Here is a 16,033-nt window from a genome sequence, read left to right on the forward strand (position 1 = left end):
TAAGCTAAGTGTGAATAGGTTACTAACTACGAAGGTGATTAGCTAAGTAGACTGATAGTGACTCTATTTACAATAGCATAAACAATTCAACTCAATAGTTGGACATGTGTTTGACATTAGTGGTGTTAATAATAGCTTGATTTTTTGAAGATATTTTCCTTTGTCAAATCCATAGATATGAATTAACAAATTGAACAATGATCAAAGACATGCCAAACAACCTTATAGGATATCTAGTTTGTTGCTAAAATTCCTTGCAATGATGATGCTAGTTGATGATGTTATGATGATCTCTAAAGGACGATTCAATTCTCAAATTAAGATAGTGTAGCTTGGATTCCCCTCCTTAAAAGTGAATTATGATTTTGTCTTTTATACATCTTAATATTCAAATCACATATTTCAAGCTCAAATAATCAAGTAATGACCAATAAAAAGAAAGTTTGCTTAAGTCTATATTTAAATTTAAAATTTTTTAACATCTTAAATTTGAGTTGGAATCATTTTTCAATTACAATTTTAACTCATGATAAAGAATAGATAAACTACACATTAGATCCAAACCCTTAAAATATGTGATTATAATACGCTAATCATTACAGTCAAAATAAAATGAAAAAGGAAAAAAAAGAAAAAAAATGCGAGAGGATTATGCAATTTTTATCCTTATCAAATATAAAATGCTTGTGAGAAGGGTTTGAATTTTACATAGACGAGATTAGGGGCATATGGATAGGCTTTTTAAGTTTTAGAGCGGGACAATTTCAGCCACGGGCGGATATTGGTGTCGTGGGTGAAGTTGCTATATGGTCTGCATGCTTGGAAGTCATCAATCATTAAACAATTCGAACATTGGTACTGGAAGAATGAGTCTTCCACTGGTACCAAGCTCAGTAGCCCACAATCCATCTCCTGTTTTCGCTTCACAATTTCTGTTCAGAAGCATTCCCAATCTACGGAGGAGAGGATGTGACGTGGGTTTGCCCAAGAGTAACCGGTTTTTGCGCTGCCCCATGGCTGCTCTGGAAACCCAGCATGCTCCATCTCCTTTTAAGGAAGAAAACAAAGGTATGCATGTACATTTTCTTTTGGGCTTTTGTGAGGAATTATTATTGTAAAAAGTCAGCTATTGGCAGACACCATTGTTGCAGATAGGCCGTCTTGGAGGGCAAGCATAGACTTCAAGTGGATTCGGGATAATAAAGAGGCCGTTGCTCTGAATGTCCACAACAGAAAGTCCAGTGCCAATGTGGAGCTTGTAGTTGCTCTATATGACCAGTTTTCCAATCTCCAAACCGTAAGACAAATGTCCCTTACATTATTTATTCCAAATATAATGTGGGAGAAGAAAAATGGAGTCTATCTTAAAATTGAGCTTCATTAGACAGCAAGATTGCCACTTTGGTAGGGAGCCTTTTATACTGTGGCCTTTAAATATGGAAAAAATAGTTTAACTAAAACTTAAAAAAATACAAGAAACGAGGAAAGGGAATATATCTAGTAGCGGTTGGGTTTACAAGATTAGAAACTTAGTGTTATTCTCATGCTTTTCAAGATGTAAGGTTATGGCAATGATCATCTATGTTGCTAAACTCTTCTAATGTCATTTGCACTTACGTTACTAGGGACATTTTAAAACCATTTGGACTTCTGGACAAGGTATGTGTAATATTTTTAATAACAAAACTCCACGAGAGCAGGACCTTCCGAGTCATTTCCTTCTATTAATTCACCTGCAAATATTGAGTACTAAAAGAAACTGCTGGGTCATTCCTGCTTCTTTGATCCATCATAAGTCGACAGAGGTACAACCATGACTGTTTTATATTGATAAACGCATTTCTAAGTCAATGTTTATGTCGGAGAAACCTTATAAAGACCAAAATTCTTACAATGACATTTAACATTCGTAGCAGTCAATCATCTTTTATTTATTTCCATCTACCCTTTACAGCCTTTCATCTACTTTCATTGCATTCCACCTTTGACAGTTGTTCGAGCTGTCAACCTATTTTTTGATTTACTTAGATGTCTGCCATTTACAGCCGTTTCAGCTTGTCAACTACGTGATTTTTAGCTATCTTCACATTTAGTTTTTCTGTATTTCTATCAGCATATTTGTATATGAACTTTAGTTCAAACTTAACTTTCTAACTACATGGGATGTTATCATCATTTCCTACCGCACATAGGAAATTGTTGCCAATTCCTATATGAAATTTGTTGGGAAAGCTGATTCAGAGAACCATTTTACATGTTGGAAGAGTTCTTTTCCTGGCTAACAAGGTATGTGATGGTTTTCCCCTTGTGATTGGTGTGGGCGTTGACATCAAGCAAAACATCTTTGGCAAAAATATTGTTGAAAATTGGTAATGGTAGCCTAAGGATGAGTAATAAAACCTCCTTCTCCAAGTAAGATGGTTCATACAACTGGAGCTTGCTCCCATTGACAAAATCACGAATTTTGTGCTGAGCTGAAAGATCAAGTTGAAAGGCATTAGCTGTGTAATATTTTTATATTTTAACATAATATGATTTGTTTGGATACCATTTGTAACGTATATTGTTTCTAACATTTGAAATTTCCTTCATGACTTGTTAAGGAAATATTTGAGCAAAGATATGTTTTTTGATTTCTTTCATTGTTCTAAAATGCATGCTGCAATAGGTTTTTTAGGTCTTCTGAAGAGAGTCAGCCCTAAGAATAAAAATTGTGTCTCTTTAATAGAAGCATATTTTAGAATGTCTTTTATTTTGGGATATGTTACTATGGTTTCTATTGGGGTTCACATTTGAGAAATACCAAGTTGCAAAATACATTCAAATACAAAAGGCTTTCAGAGCCATCTACAATTCACCAACAATAAGATCAAATCCACTAAAGCCATAAAACTAGATATTTTAAGAACCTCAAAAACTATTTTCTTTCTATATACATACACACACACACACATATAGAAACAAGAAAGTTTATGTATAACATACATACACATACACATACACATACACATACACATACACATACATATTATGTATTTATATATTTCGGCCAACCAACACAAAGAATGTTGAGTAGGAATAGGGATGAAGGTGCCATTATTAAGGCCATTTGATTGGAATCTTGAGCATCTCCATTGATGTAACAAAACTTGCTTTCCTTCTCGACCACTTGAAGACCACTTAGGTGATGAAGGGCTCTTACTAGACTTAGGAGAGCTTTCATTTGTGCCTTTATCTATTCGAACTATTAGGATACACTTAAGCAACACCATAGTTGGCCTCAAATGCCTCATTTGGGAAGCTTTGAAACCTTACTTTGTCAGCCCCAACATGGTAAAGACACTAAGGATGCCCAACCTCCCTTCTTATTGCACTATATGATGGTGTTTAACATATTTACCTTGGCCCTTGCAGAAAGCAACCAACTTTTCCTTCTTGCTGGCTGCTTGGATTTCTTAGTGTATGTCCTAGATTTCATCCCTCGTTGTCCTCCCTTTGACAACTTTTCTTCTTCATCTTTCATCTTCTTTCTTCCATCATAGCTTCCACCTCTTTACTTTCAAAACTAACTCTTGGAATTCCTCCAACAGCTTTATATCTGTGATTTTATTCTTCAACTTGAGCTTGAAGTCTTGTTCTATTGACACCCAAGTCCCAGCCCTAGTGTTCTCAATTCTTTCAAACCCTAGCACATTGAAGAAAATCCGTGTTTTGCCCATCAAATATTTCCTCACCTAAATATGCAACATTTTGGAGAAATAAATAAGAGAAAGATTTTTGTTTTCAAACAAAGCATCAATTTGAATTTCAAACCCTTACACAACTAAGCATTCTGACACATGGCTTTCGCAATAAATATGTACACATCACATTTCTTCCACCTTGCAAGCAATTGCGTGCTTAATCCTTCTCTAATTTTGCAATTGGAATCCATATAGCTGAAATTTGTTGGATTTGCTCCAACCCCAAAGCACAAGAAATTCAAAACAAATTTCCTAAAATACACATGAATGAAAAATTATTTCTTGAATTAACTTTCTCAATTTCATATTTTCTCCCTTTTCTAATTTCATTTATTTTTTTCTCTACCCATATGAACTCCACTTCCAAGGTCTTAGGAGAGCCGCTAGGGCAATCTGAATTCAAAATACACTGGAGATTGCGCCAAGTGGAATCCTCCATGGCGGTGAAAGAAAAAACGGAGATCAATCTATCTTCACATTAGCCAGGAAGTTTGCCATTGAATTAGCCTCTTTGAAATAGTGGTGGAAGGAGACCTTCCCCAAAAGAAATCAAGCCTCCTTAAGTAATTAATCCAACTTCCAACTATGGGTGCTATCTTTGATTAGACTATCAATCAGCATTGGAGAATTGACTTAAGTCTCCAAGGAGTTAAGTTTTAGGCGCTTACAAATTCGAGATTCTCAACCAATGCCATAGTTTCTACCTTGTGGTTGGTAGAAATGGGCAGTAAGAAAGAAACCCCTTTAAAAAAGATCTCATTCTAATCCCTCACCAAACAACTAGTATTGTTTGTCTAGAATTGCCCACTTATTGTGCTGTCAAAGTTAAGTTTAAGAGATCCTCATGAAGGAGGCCTACACTTTGCTTTTTTCCAAATAATTTTCTTGTCTCTTATAAAGCCAAAAAATACTAATGACAAAAAAGGGTGAAAATAAGATTGACAAATTTTTTGTGTTGACAATAGCAACACAGGAGTGTAATTTTGCATGCATACACACCATTATTGCCATCATTTCTAACAACAATACGCACAAGTAGAGATGCATCGTCAATCCAATCCACTAAAGGTAGCACACATTTTAATTTGGCATACAAACACACACTCACTCACTAGTAGAAAACTTAAGTCAAATCCAACAACAACAAGAGGTACTTGCTTGTCTCAAGGAGAACTTGGCAATGAAATAGAATAAATTGAAGCAACAGGTGGATCAACATCGTAATGAAAGGAATTTTGAAGTAGGAGACTGGATATTTGTGCAATTATAACCATATAAACAAATGTTATTGAAACAACAAAAGTATGATATATATAGGAACTAGTGGTTAGTTAATGATCATCATATCACGAATTGTGTTCTTATTATGGACAATTGGAGGTTGTGTAATGTCCCCTTTTTGCTCCTAGTCAGTTGTGTTTCCTGTTAGCCTATTACCGGGTTCCCATAGGCTTTTCGGAGTTGGTTAAGGGACTCAGAGTTTTGTGGAGAGTTTGAGCCTACAGTTATAGTGTCAACAACATTTCTATCATATGCTATTTTTAGTAAGTGCTATTTTGGGCATTTGGTCTCAATCTTAGTTTCTTCCTGATTTCAATGCCTTGGCAAAGTTTCTACGTTGATGAGAATACTATTTAATAATTTTCACTTAAGTGACCAAAAAGTGATTTTCAACTTATAACTTAAGTGATAAATGTTTTTATAAAATTTCTTCAAAAGGGGACAGCTAGGCAAGGGGGGGAGACATAGAGTGATTTAAAAGTTGAGAGACTTTTGAGGGAACATATTATATTTTGAATTTGTGTTGCCCTAATCTTTCCCTCCAACTCTATTAATTAGAGTTTTGGCTATCATTCTTTCATTCTGCTTGTTCACACATATCAAGATGTTGTTGGAATGAACTTGGAGAGTTCCTCTTTGGATTGTTGAGGACAAAAACCCTCTTCAGTTTGCCTAGTTTTGGTGGTGCAAGGTCCACCCGTTGTGACGTTTTCACACATCACCCCATTGCAAATGGGGACCCACACTTTTCGCTGGCTAGATTAGGTGTTTTGCGTAGTTTGGTTAGGTTGGTGGTGGTTTTTGTCTCCCAGCTCTTAAGGAGGGGTGATGTTGTAATGTCCCCACTTCGAAATAGAATTTAATAATAAATGATAATAATAAAATTAAAACATTAAAAATTAAATTAAAATATAAAATAATATAATTAAATATGATTAATTAAAAATTAATTTAGTTAATGAAAAGTCAAAAGACATGAAAGGAAAAGTTGTGACTCTCTTAACAATGAGATATAAAAGGGAGAAGAGAACCTAATTTGAGAGGGGGGGATAATTTGGAAATGAGAAGTGCAGATCTGATTTAAATAATAAGTGCAGATCTGATTACGAAAGGCTGTGTCCCTTTCAAAGGGTAGAAATAATGAAGAGTTGCACTCTTTCAAAGGGTGCTAATGGTGAAAGGGTATGTCTCTTGCCAAAGGGCATACATGATGAAGAGGTGTGACCTCTCCCTCAAATTGAGAGATATAAAGGTAAGGAATCAAAAGCATCTAGCGACATCACCATTGATCAGATCAGATCAGAATTGTTATCAAGTTACAGGCAGTAACATCCTTGTTCTTGGTGGTATGCATGGGGATGTGCTTAATATGCATGCTTAGTATATGAAGCCTGATAAAGTTGTTATGCAGAATCTAGTAATAATATTGTTATAAACTGCAATATGTATGACAGTCATACTTAATATCATATATATCCATAATACATGAGAAGTTAGTGTACTTATAGAGTAAATCATGTTAGTACTGTCAGTATCTAAGAAGACGGGGATGAGATGTTCCAAAGAGGGGCAGTCTAAATCCAAGCAATAGGTTAAGTCCCAAGATAGGGTGGGGATCAGCGACCCATAAGCCTTGAGGGTATAGACCCAAGATAGGTAAGGGCTTGGATCTGTAAACTTTGAGGGAGCCTATTGTAGTTGGTCTCTAAGCGCTTTGGTAACATACGTAAACTTTTCTCCCTTAAAACTGAAGTAGTAGCAGGGTCTAATATCTATATTAATAATGATATTAATCATCTAATGAGGAAAATAGATAAGCACCTATTAATAACTAATTGAAGAATATCAATCAATTTTAATATATTGAAATAGATCAGGTAGGGGACATTACAAATGTCTTGTTTATCAGGTTTTAGTGTCTTGTCAATCCGGAAGAGAGCTTTGATCAATCCTTGATGTGGCTGAGTAAGAGTTGTCCATTTCATAAGGAATTATTTGAGTTGATGTTGGATGATCTTGAGAGAAGATTTAAAGGATAGATGTTGAAGCCTAGGTGAGGTCATTGTCAAGAGTGAAGAGAGATATCAAGCGTATTTTTTTCTTGAGGATTTCATGAAATGAAGTTGAAGGGATGAAAATTCCAGATTTGAAGTTAGGAATTTCAAGGAAAAGTCTAAGATTGAGAGTCATGAAAATGGAGGAAAAGTGAAGATGGAAGAAGAGTGTTAATTTCTCCATGCAAAAGTTGATGAAGGGAGAATTTTTCCTCAAGCTCTCAAAATCCATGACCTTTGTGGATGAATAATTATTTTTCCACGCATTGACAAAATCTGCGACCAAGGAAAATCCATGACCTTCAAAAATCCGCGACAAAAGGGACTTGATGCTCAAGTCGGGTGAGAGCTGGACGAACAAAGTTTATCCTCGAGTCTCATAAATCCACGAAATAAAGGTGATTTCCAAGGCAGATTACCAGCAGCAAGTCTTGAACCAGAGTAGGCCTTCATGATAACAATGGTGTTGATGGTTGAGGTTGCAAAGAGATAGCTATTGGAGGATATTATTATTCATTAGTTACAGCAAAATCATGTATATAGAGACCTGAAGGCTTCATTTTCCAAGACTGAAAGTGCTATTTCCAGATTTCTGAGGATGAAAATCAGACTATATTAAGGTCTAATTTACTGGAAAATAGTGAATGGAAAAGGTTTCGAAGGACCCATGAGGTGAAATCTAGGATATTTTAAGTATAATTTGTTTCATAGCATTCTTGAAGGCTAATTCTCATGAAAAGCTGACTTTAGAATGCAAGATGTTCAATTCTCATTGTTTTATCACCAATTTCTTGTATTCCACTAGCATAGGATTTCATTTACAATATTGATTCAAAGTGTTTTCTTTGTCTCTTCAGGGTTGATGCAAAGAATGAAGCACATGGAACGTGGAATGAGGGACTTCACCACTTGGAGGAACTCAAACAATGCTATGAAGAGGAATTCAAGGATAGCTCTACAACATGGATTATGATGAAGAAGAGACACTTCACATAGAAAGATCAAATCATGTAAGGAGATTGATGGTGGAAGATTCAACAAGACAAAGATGTAAGGTGATAACAAGGAAGGCCATCAGAACTTCAGTGATGCTACAACCATGTGAGAAGGATCAACATTGTGAAGAAATAAGACAACATGTTTAAGAAAGAGACAACAAGGCACAATGTTACAATCATCTTGAATTTCCTCCGAAAATCCAAGATCACTGCTAGTACAACAAGGAAACAATCCAAGAGAAGAAATTCAAGATGAAGGATATAGTGCATCACTAGGAGGTGGATTCCCGGATACAATTTGGGAATATGCCTTGTTGGTGTTTCCAACTGATTGCCTGAAGATTTCCTATGAATTAGCCTGATTCAATGAACAAATCTTTAGATCAGTGGCCAACAAACGTGATTTCACCCTAAAGGTTGAAAGATCTCCTGCTCTTCAGGCTTTGCAGGACCTAGGGGGTGACCCTTTGCAATATTTAAAGATGCAAATCAAATTGTGGCAAATGTTGCAGAAATGCAGATGACTCTAAAAAAAATTAACTAGATTGCCTGTATTAAACCTTGAACTGGCTAGGTCCATTGTTATTTAACACAACTTTGCACAATCAAGAGTGAATTTTTAATTTTCTCCTACACCTACAAACAAAAAAAGGGAAAATGGATTTAACATAATTGAAATGGTATTTGAAATTCACTTAAATTGCTAATGATTGGTGCCTAATCCATGGTAACAGAGTCACAATTGTAACAACTTCAAATATTTCATGGATATTTAATAATTCTACTACTTAGACCTTACACTTTCATGCTTGACATAAATGTGAGCCTGCAAATCACTCCAAACTTTGCTTACTGATCGCCATCACTCACTCCAAACTGTTGAAACACACTTAGACATTAATCTCTTCCTTGAAAAGAACCTGCAAACATATTTGACATCTACAACTAAAATTGCAGAGACAAATTACTCCATTCTTAATAGAGACAATTCATACACATTAAGAGTACGCAAAATGGGAGACTATTTGGGGCAAATTTTCATTAATTCATGCAAAATAGTTGATACATTCCATGAAAATACTCAGTTCTTGCCAGTAATTGACACTCTATTACTCAGACTAAGACTCTCTACTCTACTTGCCCAATTACAAATATTCAGAATTCCAGAACCCCTTGCAAATGATCTTGAATTCCCTTTTATAGAAATGAAGGGAGCCAATCAAGCTTCGCATCATTTGCTTATGTGTCGAATTTTAGTTTGATTATACAAGAATATTCCATGGTACCTTTACATTTCATATGTGACAAGATATATTTGCAATCATGAGGAGGGAAATGCCAATATAACCGTTTTTTAATTCAAAATTGCCGCTGCATTGCTTTGTTGGCACACATGCTTATGTGTTGTATCAGTCGGATGCTTTGCTGGAGACAAAAGTTGTTGCTAATGATGTGGTTGGTGCTGAAGTGGGAATTGCATAAACTAAAATGAAAGAAACAGGTAACAATTGACATTAAGCCTTGTGAAATGACCAAGGCATTGGAATTTGCTTGACCGAAAATTCTATATTCCAAAGACAATTTGCTGCTCTGAGTTTGCGTGAGGTACCTGTGATCTGCATGATCTGGCAAGGTCCCATATGCATAGGTGAATTGCTTTTGGAATATAGTCTATCCCTCCTTGCATGGCACCCTTCTTCTCAATCTTCTTCAATGGTGCAATATTGTTGGTGCCATTGTGCTATTTGGAAATTGAATGGCCACTTAAACCCTTGAATTTTTTTACCCTAGCAGGAGCCGCTCTGTATCTGTTATCTACTGTGTTTTTGGCTTCCGCTATGAATTTCCCATACAAAATGTCTGTGGCAATGATTTTATCAATCACAATGTGATATGTTGACATCTGCAATTGATCTCCCTCATCAATTTTTTTGAGTGCTACTTGGGTCATTTCATCAAAATCCTTCTTCATTCCTCTAGGGTTTTCATTTCTCCATCCTCATTTAATATCTCTGGGATTGTCCAGTGTTGGAGTGTGTGGAAGGAATCAATTTTCTCTCTGATTACCTACTTCTTGCTTTCCAAATATTGAACAAACTTTACTAGTATAATGAACATTTTCCCAGCGGCACTAATAACTGAAGGAGCTGTCGGGAGATTTCTTGTGACCATATTCAGATCCCTAAGAGTACTAGCTTGAGGCTGCCAAGTGTCAATGGTTTTAGGATTTCTACAAAACCCTTACATTGTTGCAAGGCTTGTGAGAGGGTTTGGTATGCAGTATAAACTTCATCCAATTTATTGAAAACCGCTTTTAACAAATGCAAAATTGTTCCCTTCATCACATCTAAAGCCCTATCCTTTGCAATAGCTTTGGCTTTTGTCAACAATTCATCCTTTCTCTTCAATTCTTGTTCAACAACCTTCAACTGCTCTTTTATTTGCTCAACCTCCTGTGATGATACAACACTAGCATCCTTGGTTGAAGGAGGAGGTTTTGAATTGATGCATCCTGTGGCAGAGGGAGAGGAGCTTTAACTCCCAAGGTAGTCTTCAACCTCACATTCTCTTCGATTAATTTGTTATAGGATGCATTCATATCTACTCTTTCAGCAATCAGCCTTTCAAACATTTTCAGTTGATGCTCTGCTGCATCTCTCTCAAAGATTGCTGAGTGCATAGTAATTGTGGCAGCTTCTAAGGCAGTTGTATCTTTCAATGTTCTAATGATGCCACCATCACCGGTATTCCCCTCTACCCCAATGAGTAACTGTGGCTTCTTGGTTCTAGGGGCTTTGACCCATTGAGATAATGCCTTTAGGGTCGGATGGTACCTTGTTCCACTAACACCCCTTTCGCTATCAAACTCAGCCACAAATAATGGGTCCTGTTGCTGCCTTATTTGATCTAATAAAAATATTTCTTCTAGGTTCCAAGATGGAACCAGTAGCATGCCACTTTCCTTAACCATTTATCTTGTTTCCTCAGGAGTTACATGGTCAAGGTTGAATTCATCAAGGGTGACTAAATCATCCAGCCCCATACTTGTAGCTTGCCCCTTCATCCTCAACCATAAACCTTTGAATTCCAGGGTCTTAATGTATTCATCATCTAACAAGAATTTTGTTGAGGCTACCGCCCTCTCACCATCAATCTGATCAAAAGAGTGGGGCTTCCACTTCTGCTCTATCTTGTGGTTCCTCATCGTAAGTAATTCCCCTTGGAGTAGGAGACCTTAAGGGCTGATCTACCTCTTCACCAACAGTAAAATTTTTCAATGCTTGGGAAGCATCATCAGTGTCCTTGGTTTGCTCAGTGACCTCATATGTTACAATGGGCACCGGGTCCTTGTTGTGGCAGTTGTGTTATAGGCTCGTTTGGGAGTAGTATTTCCCTTCTTTGGGCCATCAACTCCTCCAACGTAGGTGGCACATATTCAGACCTGGCTTCCTCCTGAATGAGCACATGTGGGGGCTCTTGTGCTACCTCTTGTGGCTCATTTTATGCTCTCTTTGGTTCCTTTTCAACATGTTTCTCTATTATTGCCATGGGTCTTTTACCCTTTTGGATAACCTCTCCTGTATAAATAGTAAATACTCTCAAAATTCTGGATCATGAGTTCAATTCTCTTGACCTCATTCTTTTCTGATGGATAGAAGCGTATAAAAGTAGGGTCGCAATGCTTTCTTTCTATTTTAATGCTCAGCAAAATGGGCCACTTTTTCCTCCTTTGAACTATTTCTCCAGAATCATAACAATTTCTAATTATGTCCTCTCCACAACACAATTGATAGAGGTATTTTCCCTTGTTTAAATGTTTATCTTTTAACCAATTTATGAGGCCTTCAGGGTCATAATCTCTCCTCTGCCCAAGTTTCAATGCATACCTGCTGTCTATATAATTTTGCACTTGTTCAAGAGTGTCAGAACCAATAGCAAAGTCATAATACTTTACACATTTTGGCAGGAAGGTTCCTTTTTTTTGTCTTTGCATGTAAACCTTCTCTCTCCACATGAATTGCCACATAAACTCCAAAAGGGCAAGTTTGGGAGACACAAAAACAGGTAGTTGATGTGGTGCCTGTGGGAAGCTATAGATCCTAATAAGAGTGTAATTGGAGAAGAAAAACCAATCACCATGGTTGTATTCTCCGACCTCAACTATCCTCTTTGGCTTTGGCCTTAGTAGTTGCATCATCCTTTTAGGCAGTTTGTCTAGGATGTAGCCACACCATGTGGTTACCTTGATGAAGAAACATTCATGAAAAGTGAGGAAGTTAGGTATTTTGCATTGACTGTCCTGCAAGGCTCACCATCTCTGCATATGTATTGCTTTCCCATCATCATCAATAAACTTCAGCCTCATTCTGCTATCCCATTCATATTTGTTTGGTGTAGGATCCTATGGCACATGAGGGCATAGTATTTGAAAACAATCATTGCACCATCTTCTCTGAATTTAATCAGGCCTTGGTGGATCCATTCCTCAATGTAAGAAGCAAAATCATATTCTCTAATTACATACTTATGCTGGATCCTCATTGCCATCATCATCATTCCAATTGGCATGGTTTTCTCCGGATCCTTTCCCAAAACTTGACATAAAGCATAGTTTGTTTTGATGAAATAGTTTTCAAATTTTTCGACCAAAAAGGGCTCTTTCTCTGAATCAAATATGGACACCTTTCTATTGCCCCAACCCTTTAGCCTGAATGGAGGCACCTCATCTACCCTAAGAGTCCTCTTTCTCCTTTCATAATCACCTTGAAATCTGTCAAGGTCTATCCTAGTGAGTGCTTGTGTATTTAGGCCAAAACAATGCACAATGGCCATCCTATTAATGTCCACCAAAGTTGTACCATCATGTTTTTTGACAGTTTTGGTTGCATAATCATAGTTTGCAGCCAAAAACCTGATCAAATCCGGCTCTATGAATACATCAGTGATCAGATGCAATTAATTTGGCTAGGTCAAGAGACCAGGGGTTTGATAATGGGATAGGCTCAATTCTCCTCCTATAGAAATAGGTTAAAAGATCCCATCTTGTGATTGGGATTTGGGCACTGCCACAGTGTGCACACCTATATGTAAACAGTCCCTTTTCCCTCCAATCAGCACTTGACTCAGGCAAGACATCCATGATATCTTGGTAGTAAGATCTCTTATCTTTCTCCTCTGTGGGTTGCTGTACAGCGGCAGTGGGATCTTCCCTTACTGCACCAGTTGATGGTTGTTGTTCTGCAGGGGTTTGTGTTTCTTGTGCAGGGGTGGCTTCTTTTTTCTTGCAAGGAGCCCAAGGCTTCTTAGGTATTGGCTCTTGAGAGCTAGAGGCCAGGTCCTTCCTCTTTCTGGGTGCCCTAGGTTTTTTAGGTTTTTGTTCAACCTGACTGGCACTTGGGGCTGCGCTTGGCCCTACTTTTGCCTCTGCAATAGGCCCTACACTAGGCTCGAAGGGAATTTCTATAACCTTAGGTGCTCTCTTCTCCTTCTTACTCGATGACTCTTCCCTCTTCGGCATTGTGATAATTGTAACATAGTAGGGTTCTACTGTAATTTTATTATCTTCGAAAATCCAAAGCACAAAGCACAAAAGCAATAATATACTACCACAATTTCAACATGGGGAGGATAAGAACACTTACTGGTTTGATCGTTAAATAAAAACCCTAGCAACACAGTCGCCTTGACTTCACAATGTTGTTGCAGAGCTCTTCTTTGCCTTGGAATTCTCAAATGCAGAGTGAAAAGTGATTTCTGAACCATCAAATTAATTTTAGCTGAGCTGCAATTCATCTTCAATCTTGTCCTCATTAATGAAATTCATGCCAATCGTTTGAATTTGGTAGCCGTGCTCTTTTTTGAATCTAAGTCGTGGATTTTGCCATGCATACATCACAGGTGGCTAGGATTGGTCACACCCATTTTGGCTTCAACTAGTTGAAAAGACCACATCCATTGTGGCAGTCACACCTTGGCCGTTACACCTGTGTCCTTGTGGCATCGCCACCTCGACAACCTTTGGCCCATTTTCCTTACACAATGAATGCCTGCATCTTCGTAGTTAAAATCCTTGGCAGCTCATCTTGCTTGTGGGGGCACGGGGTAGAAACACCATCCTTAGCCTTTATTTCCTGCATGCCTCGCGTCTTCACAAGTCTCACATTCACATCATTTTCTTGTTATCATGTGCAGGGGCGCGGGGTCCTGATTTAGCTTTACCTCACTTGCATCCTTCTTCCCTTGCGTGTTTGCAGGTTCAATGCTCATGTAATCTTTTCAATTGTGGGGGTGTGGGGTAAGCGCCGTTGCGCTTTGTACCCTTTGTTCTTTACTGCCTTGCATCTTCGTAGATGTCATTACAATATTCAGTTTCTATGTGTGGGAATGCGGGGTAAAGAATTGCACACACTTTTGCCACCCCGCATGTTCGCAAATGCCGTTACAAAAAATTCATTTTATTTGTGGAAGCGTGGGGTGAACACTTTGCACATGATCTCCTTTACCTTTTAGCACCCTGCAAGTCTCTTAAACAAATTTTTACTTTTCATCTATGGGGGTGCGGGGGAACAAGGTCAGTTAAGTTATTCAATTTTGCACGTGCACCTAGGTTGTAACATAATGAAGGGTGAGGGTGGTCGTAGGCTAGGACTTATTTAAATTTAAGCCATCAAAAACATTAAGTAAAACGAAAAATAATCTGCTGGTGACAATACATAAATCGTAACATTGTGGGCCGGTCAACCAATTTTACGATGGGCTTTAAGATGTAACTTATGGCATTGATGACTTGTTCAACCAGTCACTGAGCAAATATAACAAAAGGTAACGAGAACCAACTAAGGGCTAGAACTTTGATACTTAGGCAAAATTTTAACAACCCTAACACACTCAAGGGGAAACAAGGCAACTACCTGGCAGAATTTTATGCAAATTTTGACAGTCCCAACATGCCCCATCATCATCACATCCACTAGGCTTGGATAATGTTGAGTATCAAGAGATGTCTGAATCTCAAACACTTTGTAATGATCTACATGTTGTGCACGATGAGGTGGCATCTTAGTCATCATCAACTCAAATCAAGCTTTTCCAAGTCAGCATGTCCAGATGCATTGAACCTGACTCATCTCAAGTAAGACAATCACACATGTGACACATGACGCTTCATTAAATATTATTTTATGTAACTAACCTCCTCATGCATTGGTTAGAATTTAGAGGACACGTGTCCATCATATTGTAATTACTTTATTGGTCAAGAGGGAGTTAATTGTAACAAACCCTAATTAGGGTTTCATTTTGTAATCATGGCCATTGATTTGAGAATCAACCTAAGCCGTTGAATTGTAATGAGTCCTCTATATAAGGCATTACCTTCTCATTTGTAAAGGTAATGCCTTATATAGAGGACTCGTTACAATTCAACGGCTTAGGTTGATTCTCAAATCAATGGCCATGATTACAAAATGAAACCCTAATTAGTGAATAAAAAGTAGTAGTAGAGTAGGAGGAGGAAGCCAAAGATTGTTGCTAGGACTTGTTGGAGTTAATACATGATTTTCATTGAAGCATGGTGGATTTCTCTGTGTTGTTTCTACATGTTGCATGGTTTCTTGTTACTTCTCAAAGTTTAGATAAAGTTCATTGATTGTAATGAAGAAATGTGATGATATCTTGATGGAATTCTCGTTCATACCATTTGTAATTTGCAGATTGTAAATTGTAGTGCATGGTTAGTTTGAACTTCATTAAGGATAAGTTTGGTTGTGAATGTTCACTTGAATTGCATCAGTCTTAGGTATTTGAATGAATGTTCGTGATATGAAAACCCTTCGTTATTCCTTAGAAGATTGCATCAGTTTTGGGTAGTTGTTTCTGCATGGCGAAGCAAAGCTTGATTATGGAATCCATCTATCAAAGCATCATCCTTTATTGTCATTGTTCTTAGGATAAGAAC

At 37.5% G+C, this 16,033-nt stretch overlaps 1 protein-coding gene across 5 annotated transcripts in view; it reads left to right on the plus strand.

The window, feature by feature from the left end:
- Positions 1–713: 713 nt before the first annotated feature.
- The window catches only part of LOC131039365 (serine--tRNA ligase, chloroplastic/mitochondrial), a 104,490-nt gene continuing 89,170 nt past the window's right edge, over positions 714–16,033 (plus strand). Inside the window, exons 1-2 of one of the 5 annotated variants that reach the window (XM_057972084.2) lie at positions 714–1,068; positions 1,152–1,297. In XM_057972084.2, the coding sequence (XP_057828067.2) occupies positions 807–1,068; positions 1,152–1,297 (408 nt within the window). In that variant the 5' untranslated portion in view covers positions 714–806. Of the gene's footprint in view, positions 1,069–1,136; positions 1,298–13,109; positions 15,209–16,033 lie in introns of those variants that run through there. The other 4 variants (XM_057972083.2, XM_057972087.2, XM_057972086.2 and 1 more) reach the window with 4 other exon arrangements.

The sequence above is a fragment of the Cryptomeria japonica genome, chromosome 10 (genome assembly GCF_030272615.1).
Source record: "Cryptomeria japonica chromosome 10, Sugi_1.0, whole genome shotgun sequence".
NCBI classification, from domain to species: domain Eukaryota; kingdom Viridiplantae; phylum Streptophyta; class Pinopsida; order Cupressales; family Cupressaceae; genus Cryptomeria; species Cryptomeria japonica.